The sequence below is a fragment of the Motacilla alba genome, chromosome 1 (assembly GCF_015832195.1).
Source record: "Motacilla alba alba isolate MOTALB_02 chromosome 1, Motacilla_alba_V1.0_pri, whole genome shotgun sequence".
Taxonomy (NCBI): Eukaryota; Metazoa; Chordata; class Aves; order Passeriformes; family Motacillidae; genus Motacilla; species Motacilla alba.
Genome location: NC_052016.1, coordinates 84,716,146 through 84,739,142, shown reverse-complemented (window position 1 = coordinate 84,739,142; position 22,997 = coordinate 84,716,146). Strand labels below are relative to the sequence as shown.

Below are 22,997 nucleotides of genomic sequence, written 5' to 3'. Positions count from 1 at the left end.
TTGTAGCATTTGGGATTCCGTCTACATTTCAAAGGCTTTTGTTTGCAATATATTCTTATCCATGTCTTCTCAAAATATTATCAGAGTCATCAGTTGTTAAGATTACACCTGCCTATTCTGTTTTCTAATGTTGAAGCAATGTGTCTTGCTTCTACATTGGAAGGCAACGTTCAACTTACAGCTAGAGGCAGTGGTCTTTTACAGTTTTCATAATAGTGTATAGTACTAGCAGTAGATCATGACTTAGCTTTTGAGAAAAAACCCAAGTATTTAGCCAGTTGGCAAAGAAGTGAATTTCTAGGCTCAAATTTCAGGATTTCCATGTGAAAGAAATACTCAAACATTGAAAAGGAGCCATTCAGACACTTAGAGCCAGCTAATTAACAGATTTTGTTTACTGCCTGCTCAAAGGGTATAATATCATGAATTAAGAGAGGGCCTTTTAATGGTGTTTGCAAGTTTCCCAGGTCCCTAAGAATTTATATGAAGAGAATTTTGCATGTCAAGCAGCTGTAACAAACTCCTCTCCCCAGCCTCAGCACACCAGACAACATCCCCTCAGTTACATGTTGTCATTTTTACCTTGCGTTGTCCAGTTTGCCTGTTGCAGGATAATGAGTGTTACTTTAGCTGCATGTCTGTGCTCGGATCATCAACAGTGCAGCAGTTCACAGAAGAATCATCTCTGAAGCTTCAGAGCTAGAAAGTTCATTTGAAATTGGTGAGCAATTTGTACTCCTCAAAACTACACAGATTGCATTGGCTTATACTTTTTTGGTGCTTGCTTTTTCGCATCCACAAATCCAAGTTAGGAAAAAAATGTTTGTTTTTAAATGACACTGACATTTCCAAAGTATTCAGTAATGGACAAAACTGTCAACTACTGCAATGTAAATGAAAAAATAATAATTTTTTATAATTATCGATAACATAATAATTTATAAAATAACATATGTCCTAACATTCAAGAAAAAAAATGTCCAGGAAAAATACAGATATTTCTTAAATTTAAAAAAAATCATTTTGCTGTTCATATTCAGGCTTCCTCTCCTACAATCAACTTTCACCTTTTCTCTCAAAGAAGGGAAGAACACTGAATATCAGGACAAAATGCATATTCTCTACCAGTATTTCCATCAGAAACTTTGTCATGGTGAGGAGAGAGAAGTGATAAGGGAAAGTATTAGCAGAGCTGGAAAGATTTAATACAAACCAGCCACGTTAATCTTTCAATACTACTTTGGAGAAGAAAACTACAGATGTTGTTTTAAATAGGAATGTGTCTTTGGAATTCAGAGCCTAGGGTATAACTCCCAGCCCCATAGTTCATTCCCTTCCATTGTTTCTGTAATTTTGGACAGAGCAAACTCTTTATCTGTTTATAGAAACAATAAAACAAAAAAGTGTGATACTTTTCTACGAGGAAAGTGCAACTAAATTTATTAAATTATTTTGAAACCAATTAACTGTATGATGAAAAATAACCTTTTAATTATCTGGCCTGATAAAAGTATGGTTTGAAACAAAAAAAACACCCCATTTTTGCAATCCCTTAGAATTTATACCCTGATTAAACACAGCTGAAATGAGTCCCCTTGCAAATATGAAAATGAGAACAATATAGAACATTAAACATGGCTTTTAGCATTATCAGACTTAAAGATTCCCATGAAAACAATAAATCTCTTCTCTCCTCAACACTTCCCGCCAATATTTTTGCTGTGACCTTCTACAAGGGAATACATCTGGAACACATCAGTGTGTTTGAATAGATCCCTCTGGGATAATCCCCACTTCAAAGTAGTGGTGGGGGAGCCTTATCTGGTGCTCTGTTGCATTCAGGATCTCCCATGGGTCCTTTCTGATTTCATGCTGGCTGACAGACGTTTTATTTTTACAACGGGTAGTTACAACAGGTGGCTCAGTTATTGTCTTCTCCATTGTCATATTCTCCTGTTTTAGTGTTCAGAACCTCGGAATCTGGCTGTGGGGAGCGACTGTAAAACCTGTCAAAGCAAACATCAATTCAGCATATGATTTTGCTATTTCAGAAGGCAGCCTCTAAAATCAGCCCGTTCCTAAATGTCAGACCAGAAGCCCAGTTTTCTCAGGGTGGTAATTTTTATGCATCCCACGTGAAAAACATAACAGAATGAAGAGAAACAAAACCATCAATTTTCTATCTGTGCTTAACATAATTAGTGAAATTCCTTCTTCAAAAGGGATCTGTGAAACTTTCTGTTCTGAAAGCGAAAAGCATTAAATAATTTATAGAAATAACATTTCACTGTAGAAAGCTTAGTAAGATCTGCATAATCTGTTTAATAAAATAAAACTATTAGAGACTTGAAAAACATTTTTTCCTGCTCATTTTTTTTTTCAGAAATAAAATTTCAATGAATGTAAGCAAAACAACTGCTCTAGAAAGTAGAACTTAGATGAAAAAATATGAAGCATCATTTCCATTTTACTGATGAGAAAAATCATCTACAATGACATGGTCTATTTTCTACTACAGATTCTTTTCAAATCAGGAAGGAGTTTTTCTGAAAGGTCAGGTATATTAAACATACACTTTTTCTCTCATCAGCTCCCCTCAACCTGCTGACAAAGTTGTCCAGAACTGTTGGTCATGTTCCTTCCTCCCAGTGCTGGTCTTTCACTGTCAAAAATGTTCTTTAACCTGTTCTGTGACTCTGCCTATAGCTTTTAAGTGTGAGTGATGAGTGCTGTCCTGGATTCTGATGCTGAAGACAGACATAGAAAAGTTTTTGTTAACAGCATCTTCATTTTCTGACATGCAGGTCAGAGGCACACAGGGTATGAGCTTTTCCTATGCCTGTTTTTTTCCACCTAATATAATCAGTCAAAATTCATTATGACAATTTCCAATTAGATAATTTTCCCACCCTACTTAAGAGAAAAAAATTCCCTTATGTGCGTTAGTGCTAGTGTGGTTTTTTTTGTTTTCTCAGTTAGTGGTCTGCATGCCATGTATGTCTCATTCCCCTCAGCATCTTGGTGTCCCATAGGATTCCAGTTTATTGTGCAGTTTTCCACTCCATGAATATTTTAAACATGAGATTCATGGTTTACTCAGACAATTACATACAGAAAGCAATCATTTTGGTTTATCAGTAATCTTTAGGAAGCAATTGTCCTTTAAAAATATCTTAGCTATCTCTAGTGACCATTTGGTATTTCTAAGTGAACCAAAAGAAAAAACAAATATCATTTTTTTTAAAATACTAGATTTCAAAATGGACATGAGCTTAATATAGAATTGGGTTGAATTCACTCTGCTGAAATGGGACAGGCTTAACCCGAATAGTTCCCAGGAACTCTATTAAAGCATCAGGAGTTGTAATAATAGTCCATACTAAATTTAACTTTATAAAAAAGAAGCTCCCTATTATCTTATGCTTTTAAATTCTGAAATGCAGTCTTTTCTTTGATATTTCCAATTGCTTCAGCCCTGACTGTTTAATTTGTTCCCTCCATATTTTTTCTGCAGTTGATAACAACATTGGGTATCACACATCTGTTCTGTGCCATATCTCCCTCTGGTACTGGAGAGGAAATCTTAATCCCTATTTCCTGCTGTCACCTCTCATCCTGAAGAGGCAGATCAGTAACAAAGGAGCTGCAGTTCTCATAAAACTGCCCAAATATTAAAATGGTTTAATCTTCTACTAGGGAAAGCCAGTCTCACCACATGCCTTACTTTCTACTGTACTTTGATCCTTTGTGTAAGCCACAAATATTTAGCATTTCAGATCTGCCATATTTGAATACACAAAAAAATCCATTATCTCCTTCAAAATGGTGCAGAGAATAAAGGATGGGGATTTTATTATGTTTGTACTTAATTACAGAATTGTCTTTTGTCTTTTATTTAGAATCCACGTAACAGTGTCAAGATAAGAAAACACTTTTTTTTTTTTTCCCTGCTCAGGCCCCAGAGCAAGTGTCTTCCGTGAATATTAGCACTGAGATGTGTTTTATACAAAGTGATTCCTGCTCTATACAGGATTCCTGCTTTATACAAAGTCGATCCTCTGTGAGCTGGGTGAACAATTATTTACATCTCGCGCAGCCCCATGAAAAGATGGTGAGTTTTGATCTGTATAAACAAAATCAGTGAAGGGAAAGTGAGGAGTGCTGTAGAGAAGGATGTCTTCAAAGGGCTGTGTGAAGCCTGATCAGAGAACTGGGTGTCTAACAGAAGATGGAGTACTGGAGCTTTAGGGAAAGAAATCAACAAATGGGACAAAGGTAGAGTAATCTTTTCCTAGCCTACTCTCCCAGCTTCTGACAGCCAATGATTTATGGACATCTTGAGCAAGGAGTTTCCTCAGGAGCACCTTGCTTATTAACCATTCACACACCCTTGAATAATTGGTTTTAATAATCTATTTTGGACTTCCAGACACATCCATTAGAATTTACAGTGTATGAAAAAAAAATAGTTGGTTTTAAACATCCTATTTTATACTTTATTTGGGCAGTCTTGTGTTATGACAAACAGGGAATTGTTCCTGATTTACCTACTCCCCTGCTTCTGTCTGTCCTGCAACCACTCAGAGTTCACAAGAGTGGCATAAGAATGATGAGAAGAGTCCAGTTGCAACAGATTGGAGGTTGAGGTTGTGGAAGCCTTTTGTTTTTTGGGTTTTTTTTTGTTTGTTTTTTTTTTTTTATTCCCCAAATGATAATAAATACAGTATTTTAATAGCAAAAAGGGGCAGATGAAGATCCTCTCTTAAAATCTAATATAACTTCTTTACCAGTTAACCCTTTTTAGCTTTGCACTTGAAATGTGTTTTCTCACCACACTGCCACTTCCAGATATGTCTTTAAGCTTTTACTCATTTTAAGGACAGGAATCCACACTTCTTGATGTTAATTCAGACCCTCAGGAGCTCATCTACAGAGCTGCTGTTCTTTTTTGCTCACTCCCAGAGACTGACAGGCATCCCAAATGAAACTAATTTCCTCCTTATCCTGAGGACAAGGGAGAGGTGGCAGGTTCCAAACAGAGTTTGGCTTTGTAGCTGCAAGCAGAAAGTTGCTATGGCTGTCTCATTTTACAAGGAGGCATTTATCCATGGGCAGGTACTTTATTCACACTCTTTAATGACAGGAGAAACAGGGACAGGGAGAAGACCTGGCTAAACCCGTACTGATTTAACACTTCACTTTCTCTTTGTTTTCTTTCATCTCCATCTACTGGCCAGAAACAGCTTTAGCTGGAGCACAGAACGGCTGGAACACAACCACTGCCTCTACACGCTTCTTCACAATAACTATTGACAAAAATTGGCAGATTTGGGGGGTTTGGTGTTTCTTTTGTTTTGTTTGTTTTCCAGGGATACCAACTCTCTAAAACAGACAAAACTTCACAGTAAAACATTTCTCTTGGCATTTTATTCTCAGGTATTTAGAAATGGTGATGTTGCATAATTTAGTTCAAGTAATATAGGCAAGGTTAGCTTCCCTGATTCAATATCCTGTGTTACATTATTTCTCACTGATCTGAATCCAAATGTAAATTGTATTCTAAGGGTTTTTTTTGTTTTAAAGATTAGCATTGGTTTTTAAGATAGCATATGAATTGAATATTAAACCTTTTAATCAACTTACAGCAAATCCTATCACCACCAGACACAAGATAGGCCTGTGCAGTCATTAAGGAACAGCATTTTGTTAACAGCACATATTACATGAAAAATTGTACTTCAGATATATTTAAAATAAAACTTTCTGTTGCCTCATAGAAAAAAAAAAAAAACACAAAACAGCCATACATTTAGAGGAGAAATAGTAAGTTGAAGAAATATCCCCTTTCTTTTTTGCTTCTTACCCACCATCAGAAGACACTGGCCATCTGCACTAGGTAACAAGCTGTGGTAATGGTGTTGGCTAAACGAGAGACAAGTAACAATCTTCAGAGCAAAACTGACTGAAGTTAAACTTGTAATTCCCATCAGTCATCATTAAGCTGGGAATATTTCACTATATACTCCTGGATAGTGGTCCCTTGATGAAATTCTGCTGACATGTACTCTATCCATTCTTCTGGAAGAAAATTCCATTCCATCAATGAGTATGGCTCATCTGCTGTCTCAGGGGAGCTTTGAACCTCTTCTGCTGGCAAGAACATACAAAAACCCCCCAAAAACCGAAACAACAAAACAAACAAATAAAAACCACACACACAAAACAAACAAACAAAAAACCCCCAAAACAAACCCTGAACAAAACCAACAAAACCTCCTTAAGTAGGTGAAATTCTACTACACATACCTATCTGCATCTAGTGTTACATCAGCACAAGTTATTCTTAAGGCTAGAGCAGTAACAATACTAAACTCAAAAGACATTCTGATTTCATGGTTTAGCAGCCACAAAAATTCCCTACACCTGAACTGAAGTCATGGACAGCCTTTGGAGTGATACAGCAAAATCAAAGTCAAAACTGACTTGTACCTCCTAGGTCCTACCTTTCCTTCCTGAAAACGTGCAGAAAGTTTATCACTGGCCTGAACCGGAATGATGGGAAATTATCTGTTGTAGAGGTTGTTGAAATGGTCTCCCCACAGCAGAAACTGCAATTCCTTATCTCCTAACCGAAGAAATGAATTTCACACTAACTCCAGCCTTGCAGGATGCCCTGGTTTCAGCCAGAGTAGCATACATTTCTTCCCAGTAGCTGTTACAGTGCTGTGTTTTGGATTTGGAATGCGAGTGTTGATGATAACACACTGATGTTTTGGTTTTTGCCCGGTTGTGTTTATCCTAAGTCAAGGACTTTTTTCCCCCTCTTTGTCGCATGCTCTGCCAATGAGGAGGTACACAAAAGAAACTGGAAGGGACTGTATCTGGGACAGGTGACCCAAACTAACCAAAGGGATATTCCGCACCACAGAATGCCATGCCCAGTGTATAAACTGGGGGGGTTATCTGGAAGGGTGGCTGGTCTGGGTTTAGGAAGGTGGGTCTGGAATCGCTCAGCGGGTGGTGAGCAATTGCATTGAGCATCATTTGTTTGCTCATCAGGAGGAGATATCTCAGGCTGCCACTCCCATGCTGATTTCCTAAATAGTCTCAGAAGAGCTGAGAGGTGATCTGGCTTCTCTACCAGGTAATTAAAAAGATAAGATTTAATTCAGTGAGCAAGATCTGTGAACTTGTGACAAATGTAAAGACCAAACATTTAGGTCTCATGGGCTGTGAGGAACAAGATATTACCCTTGAAAAGCAAATACTCTGATAAACAAAAGTAGTTGAAAACTCAAGAGACAAACCCAGATTTCGACTGGAGTAACTGTACTGTGGCTGAGGTCAGCTAATTTAGTATTCAAAGACAGGAAACACAGCTTTCATGTTCTGAGTACGCCTCCATGCCTCACTTCTCTTTTGCTTCAGAGAAGATGCTGTAGAAGCCTTTTCCTGAACAAATCCCATGACTTTTATTCAATATTGAGCCCATACCTCCAAGTCTCAACAGAGGTTAAGCTGTCCTGAGAGATGTTCTTTCTTGAAGCAACACAAACATCTTCCTGATAACCAATACGGGAAAGGACCTGTACTGGACAGACACTTAGATCCTGTTTATTGCTTCTTGGAAGACAACAAATGCATTTCTTAGAGTTTAGAGGTACCATCAAGTCTCATATAAGGAAGCAGCATTTTCTAAGTTAGCAAAGGAAAAGCAAACCAAATGATTGAACAGCAAAGGATAAGGCTCCTCCACAAAGAGGCCCAACAAAATACTTCAAAGCTGTGAAATCACATGGTGGCAAGTACTTGACTTTTGTATTACTTTTAATAGCACCCTCATTGTATTCTGAAGACTCAGTGTATGTGTGCACCCCTACAGATACCACTAAGGCAAAAACAAAGCTCCAGTTCAAGAGCCTGAGGCAGCTACATAGCCAATACAGACAAGCATACACAGAGTCAATAGGAAATTCACCTTCCTTAATTCTTTATTTCATCAAAAATTCCAACTGTGCAACACGTCTTACTCTCATGCATGTACTTCATACATGAGACTGACAGATCTAGATGTGTAGAGAACAGACAACATTTGGCATAACAGCAACTGTTCTATGCTGGGGAATACCAGCCCTTGCACTCAGCAACACCTTGAAATCTCTGCAGGGAAAAAAGCAATGACAGAATACCTCAGCAGTACACAAACCCCATGTTGTAAGCACGAAGGCTACAAGTCACTTTCTTACATAGATTTGGCACAGATCTGGGGGATCTTGTAGACAAAGCCAGGCAAAGGAGACTTGACATTCTTCTGCGTTATTATCTGTCACGACCAACCTAGAGCTGCAAACACAAATCAAGTAGCTTCACCTTTAGAACAGTAAGAACGAGTGAGAATTTAAATGGAAACTCACCCAACACTTCAGGGAGATGAGCTACTTTTGAAAGCAGTGCTCATGCACACTAGTTACTTTCATATGCTTATTAAGCAGGCTAATGGAAGGTTCCAGTCCTGGAACACCTGCATGGTGTTCTCTAGTTGTGCTTTTGTTACTAAGTGCAACTTTGAGCACTTTTGTGTGGATGTCTAGGGTGGATTTGGCACCTCTGTTCAGGCAGCGCTAAACACTGCTATTGTTTGCAGTGCTCTTCACGCCACACTAGGTACATCTCTTAACCCACGCAATAGCTGAGCAGTTTGTTAAAGCAAGATTGGAGTTATACCCAGGAAAAATGGTTCAATCAACACTACCTTTCCCATATCAGTACCCCAGTTTAAGATTACTTTGGCTCCTTCATAAAGATGCCACTTTATTTTTAAAATAGATAGCTGCAGCTAAAGCTACTGTTCTACTACTGTACTTTCTTTGGGCAACAGTACTTAAATGCAGTGAAGAACAGGAACAGTTGACTGCTTAAAAATTCTGTATTAAGGAACCAGAAAAGCCAATATAAGCGATCCAGACAGCTTTTTAATAGGTGAAAAGGGAGCATAGTTTTTAAAGCTTGTGCAAATTGAGAAAATGCCACAGAAGCTTTTGGATTAACCCTGACAACTTCAGTGGGGACAGGTGAGATCTCCAGGTAGGACCTGGAACCAACCTACCTGTCAGGCTGACAGGGATTCACTCGGTGCCCTTTGCTTTGATCAAATGATTAACAGCGTAAAAGCAACTGCACAAAGACGCTCTGTGCTGGCTCTAGCACACAGAGCAACCCCATCTCCTGGTTCTATTTGTTCTCAGTTACTTTGACTAAAAGGAAGGCAAGAGGATTACAGCTGGTCCATTAGGAGAGCAATTCAAATGCTGCTTATGTTACAGAGAGCCAAAGCTGACACTGTTTCTGGGAAATGCCAAATGTGCTATGATTCTCACCACACATCCAAAGAAAGGGGAAAAAAAAAATCTAAGCTTTAAGATCTGAGAAAAAGTACAAAAAGTTTACTGCAGGGCAAAATTTACATGTTTTAGACTGAGGGCAAATTGAAATAACAAATACCTAAAATAACAAACCCCACAAAGAAGAAAGATGATGGATAGAGTATAGCAAAATTGGTATTGTTAGGACCAGCACTTGAGATAACTGACATGGCTTACTAGTTCTCTCACTGAACTGGTATCCAATCCTTAGTATTCATCTTCCAGATGCATGAATGCTTGAATTTTTGTAAATAAGAGATTACCAATACTGAACAAAATGAGAACTGGAACAGCACTTTGTTGCACTATTTCAGCTGCCTCTAAACAAACGACATTTGTCAAACTTGACAAACGTCAAGTTCTATAGTTAAGGCAGTTTGTCTCACAAACCTTTGGGTATAATGGTTCTGGGCTGGTTTTGGTACACCTCATTTTTATCTTCTTTTCTGAAACACTTTCAAAGGCAAAACTTTGTATGAGAGGCATTTATTACATGTAAAGTTCTACCTTATTATAAAGGAAGAATACTTACACTCCCTTTGCGAAAAGATCTGTTTCAAGAGACAATTGAGATCTACTTGAAGAACACTTCAGTAAGAACTTAAGTTTTCAAAGATCAATACATATACTAACACCTTTGAAGTAACAGAGTGGGAAAACCTCACTCACCTTTGTTAGAAATCAGATACTCTATGCCTATGTTTGCTGGTAGATGATGTATTGCTCTCGAAGTACCAGAAAAGACCTGAGAAGTTTTTTTTGATTCTTTCAGGTCAGGCTGTCGACTGCATGATTGCTTTAAATGAAACACAGGCTACTACAACAGGTTTGCTGCCTACCAGATCACATTGCACATTTGCAGCTGGTACAACACTACATTTTATAAGTTAAGAAATGCAACTGCATCTGAACATGAAAAACATTTTAAAGTCAAGATATGTATATTTACTGTCACACAAGGAATGCCATTAAGTTTCCATTCTACACACTCAGGTGAAAAATTTGTTAAAAAGTTGAGAAACAAAAAAGCATAAAATCTGTAATAGGCAACAATATACAAAGTTTCATATATAAAATTGTGACTTGTATAGTTTGTTATTTTTGTCTTTTCACAAGAGAAAATTAAAAGAACCACACATCACTGAACTTCTACACAAGCTTCTTGTGTTTCAATGTCATTTATTGAGGAGTGAATGAGATACTGTCAGACATGCCAAAGAGACTTCACATTCAAGGGCTGGAAGCTGAACAGCTTTCCTCATTGAGTCACTGTACAAGTTGGTTTTGGGAATCGAAAGTGCGATCAATGAGGTCTTCATGCTCGATGTTTGTCTTCAGTTTTTCATCTTTTGCTCTACTATCTTGTTGGGCAGAAGGACACTTTCTACCCTACAAAGACTCACACTCCAATTCATACAATTAACACTAGATGTAGAGAAACGTTTATCTGTTATAACGTACATCTACTGCTGAAGGTCTTATGTCTAAAGAGAAAATTCAACTTGTTTCCCTTTCACCATCGTATGGATGGCTGATACCGTTAGAAAAATACTCTTCAGTGCTATTGTAGGGTTTACAGGAAACTTCTTTCATGTTGTGGGATAGAAACCGATTTAAACACCCTTCTGAAAGAATGCTTCTTCCTGCTGCCACTGCCTGGAGGTTGCAGAAGAATGGCCTACACGCACTACAGTTCTGGTTTTACTCAGAAAAGAAACAAAAGAAACCTAAACAATAGGGTAAACGTTTATTTGGAGTTAGTTTTCTTGCAGATGATAATTAAGGCCCTTCAAGCAGAGTTCAGGAGCTCCTGTATGGCTGCCTGTTGATCTGCATTGAGCTGTGATATGCATTCTGTCCACAGTCCTCCGGATGTCTAGAAAAAAAATGAGAAGCGGTCTTTATATGCAGGCTGAAAGTGTCCAAGGCACATCCTAAACTTTCCTATGTTTACAAAGCTCAACATTCTCTCAGCTTATTCCTGTAATATACATGTCAAAGAGACTGAAATCTTCAGTGGTACACAGTGCTACACAGGTTCAACTTGAGATGCTCCAAAAGGCTGAACAGCAGCAGAGTAATTGATTCGGAACTCCTGGGAGCTCTCTGTAACAACTGTGCGGGTGAACAAATGACACTCGTGTCTGTGTCAACCACAGCATAAACCATTTGATCGTTTTGCACAGAAGCTAAAAGACCAATGTTCAGGCAAAACTGAATCATGCTTCTTCCACATGAGTGTTTTGGGCACTGGTGCAGCAGTAACACACTCAGACCTTCAAGGTAAGCACTGGGATTACAGCATGATGTGCTAAACAAGGGTGTGCAAAATTCTGCTGCCAACATAGGGCATGGCTCTGTAGAGAAAGGAAAGGTCAACCACTTCCCAGAGAGAACTGCACAGCATCTGTCTGGGTAAACGTAAACTCTTCAACTGTGCTACCACAGCCCTCAGCTGAGGCATTAGCTTTTAAAGTCGCCATCAGTAAGGACTGTTCTAATGGCACCAGAAAGTGCTGAATATGAATCAAGATTGAGGAAAAAGTATTTATTCACTTATCAATAGAAACTGCTACCAATTGGCACTCTGCTTTCTTTAGGATAATGACAGGGAAAAAAGTTCCAGGTGACTGACTTTAGGTCTTTAGATTGGCTTTTGCAATAATTGTATAATTTAAGTAATTTTTTTGAAGTTATAAATTATATTTGTTATATTTTACATTCAGTTCTATTATAATGCCCTTTTCTCAAAATTTAAAAAGTTTAAAAATATAAAAATGGAGTAAAAAATTCAAAAATAAATGCTCTCAAATGTAAGTTTGTGGGTTTAGCTTTAAATACCATTAGTCATTTTAGACTCTTAATGTATGATGAAATATTGCAGAATTAAATGCACTCTTCCAGCATTTCTGATGCATATTTAAATTGATACTTTACACTGAAATATTTCCAGCCTGACAATATCAAAGCAAAGAAGTTTATACTCAATTCCAGTAATGACCATGTTGATCATGTTAGACACTGGCAGTGAAAAAACTTACTGAGATCATTAAAAAAAAAAAAAAGTCTCCTGGAATCTGGGAAGCAGGAGCTTGTTAGCAGCTCCACAACCTTGAAAATTCCTATCATAGTATAAGACACTTACAGTTAGTAAGAGTATAAAAGTCTTACAGCTTTACTAAAGTTAAAATACCATGTGTGAAAAGAAATAGGATTGGTAACGCTGTGTTAAAATTGTATTTTTTAAAAGGCATGACTTTTAAGATTTCGTTTTTCTCCTCGGTCCAAAGGTAAACCATTCAGCCAATGCTGAAGGTCTTATCTCATTTAAGTTTCTATCAATCCTTGCCAGAACCAGACATTGTTGTACACAACTAATCTATATCTGCATGCGCCACTGTATTGTTAAAAAAAAAACAAACCAAAAGCCTTGATGACTTGAGGTAAGTGAACAAATGCACTAGGTAAACCCTAATACAAAGGTGCATTTCTAGACTTTGAGTACCAACAGCAAGGATTTGTATCTGTCAGGCAGAATCTAGAGCAGTCACTTACACTACTTTCACTTTGAAACTTGCTCAATTTCCTTCTTTTTATGCCTTCAGAATTTTAACAACTTTTTCTACCAGACAGAACGGATCTCTCAGGCTGACACACTCGTACAGGTGAATCAGTTCCAATATCAAGTGTTCCTAAATTTCTTGAACCTGAATTTTGCCAAAGCAGGTCAGGTAGAAAGCCAGTAATTGAAGATCAGCTGCATAAGATCCTCCATGCTTTTTTATGAGCAAGATGCTTACCAGGCACCTTTCTCTCATTAGTACTACATCCACCCAACAACATTTGGCCCTGGAACAGATCTGCACTATAAGCACTACCACTTACAGCACCGTAGAGAAGCACTCTTTAAGTACCTGGACATCCCCATCATCATTAAGTGACTCATTCTGGCATAAAGGAAGTGAACCTTAAGGCAGTTTCCCAAAGGCAGGGAAAACATCAAACAGCCACCTATATTTGCACTGGATTGAAAAGGGCAGTAGCAAAATAACTTGAGGTTTGCACTCTTTCTCTAACAAAGAGCCCAAGCTGCTGCTGTACTAGAAAGTCACCAAAGGATGCTGGTGACCCTTAAAGAACCACATCTGGGATCAAATCCTGCAGTACAGTTCGCTGATAAAAGGACACGCAGACGTCTCTCCAGATTCTAATTTCAGACTCAGAAAAAAAACCCACAAAAACTAATACTGGCTCACATATTAACCATCTCACTGCATGGAAGTTAGTTACAGTTATTTTATTCAAGTGCAAATGTCACCAAATTTTATCATTAATCATTCAAGAAACATCAAAGGATTTCCAAGATCCCTGGTTGAACCGTTATTCTCTAAGGAGATAAGGCTCTCAAAACTGGTTTAACAGTTTAGCTCCTTCTGCAAGCAGATTCTAAATGTTCCCTTTATACTTAAGCAAGCATTTCTTTACCTGCACTTGGCGAACAACGTTAGCCAGCCGCTTGGTACATGGATCTTCGTGTTTGATAGCTTCGTGGATTTCACCATCCGCAATTATACCAAGTATTCTGGGAAGGTTGGAATTGTTGGGACCGAGGACAATTGGGTTATTGCTGTTACAAAAGATATATTGCAGAGGAATAAATGTTTCTCTAAAAATAATGTAAATACTTTACACGTAAGTGAAGTGATTTTGAATGATCTTATTCTAAAGTTGCTTATTTAGGTTTAAGTTTCACACAGCTGAATAAGTATGCACAGCTTTGTTGCCTGCTGACAGCATGTTTCCCCTTCTGTTAATATTTAACCAGCTGATTCTTTACTCAGCCTAAACCTTATCAGGAAGAAGTTCTGAACTTTACAGAATGGCTGAGTTCCATGCAGATGGAACTGTAAATAGTGTGACAGAAATACCCTGTGACAGAAATACCCTGCCTAAAAGGACTTATTCCTCTCTCTGTGCCTCTCAGGACGTTGCATTACTGGCATCAGGAGCACCAGTAACTTCAGCTCTCTGCCAGCACTCTCCATGACACAGCAAGCAAGCAGTTCTGCTCCCTCTTTCCCAGCCAAATGCTGGAGTGAAGGAGTATTAGCAACCAGGAATTTGTGTGGAACACATGATGTACTTCCAGCCCTGCCACCTACCATTGCTGTGAATGTAGGACTAGCAGAACTCCAGAGAAGCAGGTAGCCAGGCTGAGCCACCTGCACAGAGGTGGGTACAGAAGTGTGCTGGTACTGCAATTCTCAATTTCTATCTTCCTGTTCACATGCACACCTGGCAGCATTATTATGGTGTCTCTCATCTGTATCTCACTGTTCTATAATCAGTCTAGGGACCTCAGCTGCCATTTTGAGACTCTGCCTTAATAAAGCACCCAGAGATACAAGGTATTCACAAAATACAAAAGAATGTAAGAAACTTAAGTTACTTCCCTTATATTTTTCTCCTAAGAAGTAATACAGTGCCAGCCATAATGTGCTTACTACATAACACCTCAGAGGCTACATTTTTTCACGCGTTTATGAAGTGCATCACACTAGAATAAATGATTACTTTTTTTCTTCCATTTTACCTGCAGGAGGGAGCACAAACCCAAAGAATAAACAGTGGGATAAGATGTTTTCAATGATAGCTGAAATAAGTATTAAGGGAGATAGCACTGTACAATGAATTTTTCCATATTATTTCTCTACTTTACACTTCACTTTGTGGAAAGCAAAAGGGTGCAAAACTACTTAAAAGAAAGCTGCAAGAGCATGTGTGCTGCTTTTAAGAGAAAAAACCTGGTCAGTTACTGGTCCTGATATGTAAGCAGAGTATCAAAAAGTTTTCCTGAAATTTTCTGTAAAAGTTTTCTGCAAATCCTTTGCCATTATGGATACATAAAGCAGCCAGGATTTTTTTCCAGCTGTACAGACACTATTTAGGACAAGAACAGTAACTGTTTAAAAAAGCAGAAAAAACATCAGGGAAGGCTCAGTTCTGACATTTCTAATTATCTTCTCTAAACCATATGTAGATTAACCTCACAGTTTCTCAGTTTTGGACAAAGAGGGCAAGGAAAGAGCATGCAAACAGGCTTACTTTCTGCATCAGTGTGAAGACTTTGCCTTACCTCTCAAGTAAGTCACACAGATAATTGAAAGTATGAACAGCTTCTTCTTTGTCTTCATGAAGTGGAAGCCATGATAACCAGTGTGGAAGGACTTCTTCGACATTTATACAGTCAGGCTTGAACTTCATTATCTTTCCTATTGCTGAAATGCAGTTTTCTGTTGCATTGACATTCTCTTTGGCTTTGGCATCTGGTGACTGAATGACTCTCACCAGCAATGGAAGCGCCTCTAATTGTTAAAAACACAAGAACAAAGTTTAATTGCACAATCAAGCTCTACTTTATTATTATCACACATCTGTTTATAAAAATATGTATGGATGTACACAGGAAAAGGTCATAGGAGTAATCTCACCTGGTGAATCAACTTGGCATAGTTTAGATCATAAAAATCAAGGAAAGGAAATGTCTTTCAATGGAGGAAAAATGCCAATTTTCTTCCTAGGTTAATAGCAATTATATTTTTTTTAAACAGTCATGTGGGTAACCACACACACCCTTCTAAAGGAACATTAATGTGACATTTTTAGCTACTAGTGTCCATGCAGACTTCCAAGCACACTACATACAAGCAGGAACAATTGTCCTTGTGTTCTTCTGCTAAAAATAAAATGCTAAAGCTGTGAAATTCTCTATCAGCACAGTAAGCAGGTTGTGGAATTGTACAGAAAGCACACTTCAAAATAACTCTAATTACTGAGGAAGAGTAAGATCTCACACTCTGAATTTTGATGAGTAAGTAGAAGCTTTGCAGTTAAAGAATACACAATCCACTTTCTATATTAAGTCCACTGCATTAGATTTTTGAAGAATTAAGTAGCTATGGAAAAGCTGTTAAACATTACAGAACTACAGAAACATCATCTGCTAGCCTATGTATACTGAATGCAGGATAATGATGCTGGACTATTCTCCACAGCAGTTTGTTTCAGAAAGGTCTACAATGTTCAGGACAACTGAGCCTGCATTTTATACCTCAGGTTTTCATGGCTGCTGAAGCTAAATCTCATCTCATCTGTATCCCACTCACTAATACTAATGAATGACTCTGTAGGTATGTGTGTCCTTGTAACTGTAAAATTAGGAGGGCATCAAAATGAATCAGTATAATTTTCTCCCTACAGCCTACCAGACAAGTTTTTATCTTGTCTATAAAACATATGCATTCTCACATAGATAGAGGTTAGATAAACCTTTAAAAAGCCTTTTGACAGTGAAAGACCCATCTTCTATAATGTTACACTTTTCTCCAAGGACTGACTGCTCTGACATCTGGCACCACCCACTTTTGAGGCCACTGATGTGATTTAGGAAGAAATCCATGCAGTTGACTGATACAATTTTCACAGAGAACAGCTAATTATATTCCACCAACATAACAGAAGCAACCTTGCCAGTTGCATCAATTGTAACCTTGTATCCCCGTTAGGAAAGTGACTTGTTTTGCTGTAGGTTTTCCTTCCATCATATTTCTTTGCCCTTTATGAAATCTGGTTTTCGTGATGTTTGTTTCATCAGGTAAATCACGTGCCATTTACAAGTTCTTGCTATATTCCTGGACTTTTTTAACAGACTGCCAAAAATGCTTATATCAATAACTCTCCTTTCTCTGAAGAGTATTTACATACCCTTCAAACTTGCAAAAGAACAGTATGCCAGTGCTATATATCAACCAGTAAAGAAAATAAGTTACAAATAAAAGCCCACAGACATGATGTTTTTCAGAGATATAGCAAAACCTGTGGGGTAGATAAGGTCTCATGACATGGATTTGTTTCTAATATCTTCATCTATTAAAATAAATCACAAAGTTCTTTCATGTATGCACAAAAGGATTTAGAATACTTTTGAGGTGTCTACTAATAAACTGTATGCTGTAAAGCTGAAAGTTTATTTTATCTAAAATTCAACTTAAAGAGAAGCCAGGTGTCTGGGCATAATCAAGGATTATTTGTCCAAGTACAAAGAGAAGGATCAAAGATTTTACAAAGTTTAAGTGGGGTAAGATAAAGTGTAATTAATTAAAAATAAAATTAGACTTCAACAGATGCTAAAAAGCTAAAAAAAAAATCCAAAATCAGAACTGTCTAGACAAATCTAAATTTTCATGCTCTTAATGATTCATTGCAAGGCTTCCCACACTGCTTTTCCTTTTCTTTTGAAAAAGACACCTTATCCTGATTGTTATCATGTAACAGTTACATTAACAATGAAAATTACAACCCTGATTGATGTAGGCAAGACTTGTGTCAATCCCTATCAGATGATTCTTATTTTCTTACATAATCTAATTCAGCTTTTATTCGATATTCATGCAAAATATATATTTTAAATACATACTTAGATTACTATAAATGTTCTTTAAAAAAAAGGAAAAAAACCTTTTCATAAGGGATGCTACTTAGTGTGCAAAAGTAACTTTGGTGACTGGCAAGAAGAGCGCAAGCTGACAATAATTTCTTTAAATTTAAGATGAATTTGAAGTTTCAAAGAATTTGAAACATTCAGAAAGAAAGCAGACAAAGTGTTTCTGATAAGTATTCTCACACTCGTTTCACTTCTTACTTTACAGAAATCAGGCTCCTTTTTATATAATCAGAAAGCAGAGAGCCACACAAGTAGTAATTCTATGCTATTCCTTAAATATTTCTCTTTTGTAGTTTTTCCAGACATCCAAAGGCTTTTGCATTAATATGTAACCACTTCAATATTAGCAGAAAGCATCTATGAGACAGCTGTGTATCAAAAAGATGGTTTTTATGAAATTAACATTTGCATGCTAGATCATATTTTAAAAAAGAATACGTAAATCAAGTTTGCTAAGCAGTCAGTGCTGCAACAGAAATGCTACTAAGCAGAACAACAATAAGAGCCTGAGGAACTCAGGTACTTTATCACTTGGTCCACGACACAGGTAACACTGGCAATCTATTGCAGCACTGCCAAGGGAACAGACCTCACCAACCAAAAGGCGAGCCATTTCTATTTCTTCCCCCCAGCCCCCACATTCAAGGGTCCGTACCTGGGCAGACGGGCCGGTAGCTGTCCCCGCCGAACTGCGCTATCACTCCCACTCCGTAGGCAGCCGCCTGCCGCACCTCGGGGCTGCTGTCACACACCGCCTCCAGCATGGGCCTCAGGAAGTACTCGGCGTATTTGAAGGAGGCGGGGCTGCAGTGCTCCACCACATCGTCAAAAATGCACAGCCCCCATTGCCGGTCTGGCCACGGCCGATGCGGACACTGCGGCACAAACACCCAACAGCTCAGACACCTTGAATTCTTGTACAGCCAATGAGTATATCGACAACCATCACAGGAACAGTGGTCTCATACTTTTGCTAAAATCTTCATGGGTTAAATTCAATCCTAAAACCACGTAACCTGCAGTAGTGATTGTTCCAGCAATACCATGAACAAAACAAAATCCAGGTGTCTATCTTTGCACCTCTGTTTCACACTCCATGACATGTATCAGTCTCAATTTTCCCCCACGAGTCTGCAACACTTTTTTGTCCCTCCTCTTGAAATCCATTTTTGAGATACTGGACAGCGTCAAGAAAATTAAATTTCTCAAAACAGTTGTGTGTATCAGTGATCCTGGGTCTTGCAACACAGATTTTAAGTAGCACAGCAGTGACCCTGCTCAGAAAGCACAGGGTAACAACTTCATCCTTGATCTAGAATAAATCTTCTATTTTGTAAAACAGTAATTGCTACATTCTATCTACCAAGTTCTCTATGACTTCAGCACGGAAGACATATTAATGCATCAGAAAAAATAACTAAATTTAAATTAAAGGAAAACAAGGTACTTACAATTAGGTTGACAATTAGTGGAAGTAACCTTTCAAACCACGGCAGTACCTTCTCCTTGTAACTACTGAATATTGAGTGCAAAATGTCTGACACTTTAGTCAAAATATAAACATCACTGTCATCCTGAAAGGAAAAGGATACAATTCACATGAAGACTAACAATCTTTAAAGGAGTGGAAGTCACATGAAGTGCTAAGGTGTCTAAACTAATGGAATAAAGTTGATTTATGACTTTTTTTGTAAAACCTTTTTTTAAAAAGTTCGCTAATTTTCAGTTCTTTGTCTAATTGCAGAATGATAGAATAACAAAATGGCTTGGGTTGGAAGGTGCCTTAAAAATCATCTAGTTTCAAAACCCCTGCCATGGGCAGGGACACTTCCCACTACAGCAGAGCTACATCCATCCTGGCCCTGATTTTTCCCAGGAATCTACATCCTTCTCTAGGCAACATGTTCCAGTATCTTGAGGGACATCACTTGTTACTGTCATGTCAATACTGAGGCAGTGAATTGAACTTTTTAAACATGGCCATCCAGTCAATTCCTTATCTGCTGAATTAATCAAATATGGATCTCCTCAAATTAGTGACAAGGATGTTGTGTGGGGCCCTCTTAAAGGCCTTACAGAAGTCATGACAGATGACATCAGTTGCTCCTTAGTCCACCAACACAGTCACTCCATCACAGAACCCACTAAATTAATCAGGCATGATTTGCATTTTGGAAGCTGTATCAGCTGTCTCTAATCACCTCCCTGTCTTCCACTGCTGCCAGGAAAATGAGTTCAAAGATCGTACCGGGCACAGTGAGACTGACTGACTGGTCGTTCCGGGAGCGCTCCTTTTCACCCTTCTTAAAAATGTAAGTTGATTGCTAGAACTCAGTTGCCTAGGACTTGCAGGTTTGTTTCAGGGACAGAAAAATCAGATCAAGACAAAACTGTCTTGTACAAATTTGCTTCTTCAATGGATTCCCTTTAGAGAAGGCAAAAGGCCTTTTTCCTCTTCTGTACCTTATGGATACCCTAAAAAGCTTTTGTGGAAATGGACAGTTGCCTTTGTGATAAAGACTGTGGCAAAAATATAACAAGTATTATTCTCCTCCCCTTGTTCAAATTTTTCACCTTGTCCAGTTAATACATCAAACCGGTCAAATAAAGAGCTTTACCTCAGAGCTATCAGTTCAAGTTATATCTACAGGTCAGGATTATTCTCTGGACACACTTATGCTGGGAAAACTCTTAACTTTCTTTTACAGCAACTTCTGTTTTACAGTATTGTCCCTTTAACCAGTTTATACTTTAACAGGCAGGGAAAACAGTACAGCTACTTTCTGGTCCCTAGTGACCTTCACCTTTCTCACCTTCTGGTGACAAACTAGTAACTATTTCTTGTGCAACAGGAAGCTTCCCACAACTGGATATTCAAACCCTTCCTAGTGAGCCAATTTCTGCATCATCAAGGCACATCTCAAGCAGGAACCCTGGAACATGCACACAGTGACATTAAGAGGTAGAGAACTGCTCCAGCACACCACAAGATGCACCTAGCCTGGTACTGCCTGTTGACCAACAGCTACAACAGCTGCTTGGGGAAGAGAGTGTAACACCTGCTTGGTGTATGCCTTCTGCTCTCTACCAAATTAGCAGTTTAGTTATTGTTGAAGTGAGGGCTGGATCTGAAACTACTGCTTGGATAACTTTCATGCCTTCTGTGCTTCTTATATTTCTGCTGCCTTGAGGTAAGGGACACATGAACATACTCTGATACCAAAGGTGTATATCCAAATGTTACTCATTTATTAATTCTGTCCATATGGCAAGTAATGTTCTCATCCCACACCTCCTTTCACAGGGTAATGCAGACAAATCTTTCTCCAGACTTTACAGAACTATCAGCAAACATTAGAACATTTTTAAAAATGCCTTGCAACTCTGTTGCAGAGTAGGGACTCAGCTTTTCTGAAACTGCTGCCTGCTTGCATTTTCTTTCAGTACAGAGTGACACAAAGGAAATAAAAGGGTTTTGGAGGCAACAAAAATATATCCTCATGAATGCTGGCCTAATTCTAAAAAGCCTAAAAAGGGGCTCAAGAACCGCACTGTTATTTAAGACAGTATTTACATATGGGTATGATTTCTGGAGTCTGCATACAGGTTAAACTCATGTGATCAAACTTCATAGCTGCATTGTGCAGCAAAAAAATTTCTTAGTTCTTAAATTTACTGAGCATCCTTTGTCTCATGTTATAAGCAGCAGCAGCAGTCATTCATTATTACTCTCTCTCCATACTAATAATGATCTAATAAAATTATTGTATCTCCTCTACAACCACCTCCACTTGAAACTATTAACTCACTTTGGTACCCTAGTATGTAAGTAGTTAAGTAGTCACTTTGGTATTCTCTCATAAGCAAACATGTGATGGCAGCTGTTTATCCTGCTGTCCTTTTCTGGTTTTGGGCTTTTCTTTTTGAGACAGGTTCCTGACATGACACACCATATGTCTTGGGATCAGAGGTATAGAGGCCCAAGGTTAAGAGCCTCCCAGCTTGCAAGGCTCAAAGAAAAAGCAAGTCAGCAAGGCTAGACCTAAGGGATGACCTCATTGCAGTCTACAACTTCCTCACTGGGGCAAGAGGAGGGGCAGGCACTGATTTCTTCTCTCTGGTGACCAGTGACAGGACCAAAAGGAATGGCCTTAAGTTGTGTCAGGAAAGGTTTAGGTTGGATATTAGAAAAAGGTTCTTCCCCCCGAGGGTGGTTGGGCACTGGAACAGGCTCCCTGGGGAAGTAGCCACAGCACCAGCCTGACAGAGCTCAAGAAGTATTTGGACAATGCTCTCAGGCACATGGTGTGATTCCTGGGATGCCCTGTGATGAGGCAGGAGTGGAGTCGACGATCATTGTGGATCCCTTCCAACTCAGCTTATTCTGTAATTAAGTAGTCTGCTGTCAAATCTGTATCAGTGTTAATGACATCTAAGAATTGTTTGAGCAGATAAAGAAAATAAAAAGCTATATCCTGAACTTCTTACTTCAGCATATCAGACAAGGAAACCTTTCATATTTTCTAATTCATAAATGCAGTGTGACCCATTTCTTACTGTTTTGAAGGACTCTGGTAACAAGACTCTTCTATGAAGAAATAATTCTGAGGATGCACTATGCCCTAAATGAGTCAAAAGCATATTTCTGCAATATTTCCATCCTGGTGCTTATGGAACAGAAAAACTCTTCAAACTAACTTACTTCATCTTGTAATGACTCTTCAACTTGCTCATCATAGTCTTCATCTTGTCTTTTCACTAAATTAAAAGAAAAAAAATTAAACCACTGCCTTTCTATAATCGTGTAAGAAGCCTGTGAAAGGGAAAAATTATGCAGAAACAAATTCAGAAAACAGGAAACAGTAGCTGAAGATGCAACAGGAATTTTCAATTTTTAAGAAGTTTCAAAAAACTTCCATAGAAAAGGAAGAAGTACATGATAGTCCAGTTTAGGAATGTGTAAAAATGCACATGAAATAGAAACAAACACACCAGCTTGTCTACAAAGACAAGACAAGGAAAGTGCTTAGAAACAAGAAACTACTATTGCTTTGAGAAAACTGCAGACTTCA

At 38.4% G+C, this 22,997-nt stretch overlaps 1 protein-coding gene across 1 annotated transcript in view; it reads right to left on the bottom strand.

Moving 5' to 3' along the window:
- Positions 1 to 7,973: 7,973 nt before the first annotated feature.
- The window catches only part of IPO5 (importin 5), a 45,207-nt gene continuing 30,183 nt past the window's right edge, over positions 7,974 to 22,997 (bottom strand). Inside the window, exons 21-26 of the mRNA XM_038135261.1 lie at positions 22,628 to 22,683; positions 19,377 to 19,499; positions 18,581 to 18,800; positions 15,559 to 15,787; positions 13,908 to 14,049; positions 7,974 to 11,298 (exon numbers count right to left, since the gene is read on the bottom strand). Coding sequence (XP_037991189.1) covers positions 11,212 to 11,298; positions 13,908 to 14,049; positions 15,559 to 15,787; positions 18,581 to 18,800; positions 19,377 to 19,499; positions 22,628 to 22,683 — 857 coding nt within the window. The 3' untranslated portion in view covers positions 7,974 to 11,211. The remainder of the gene's footprint in view (positions 11,299 to 13,907; positions 14,050 to 15,558; positions 15,788 to 18,580; positions 18,801 to 19,376; positions 19,500 to 22,627; positions 22,684 to 22,997) is intronic.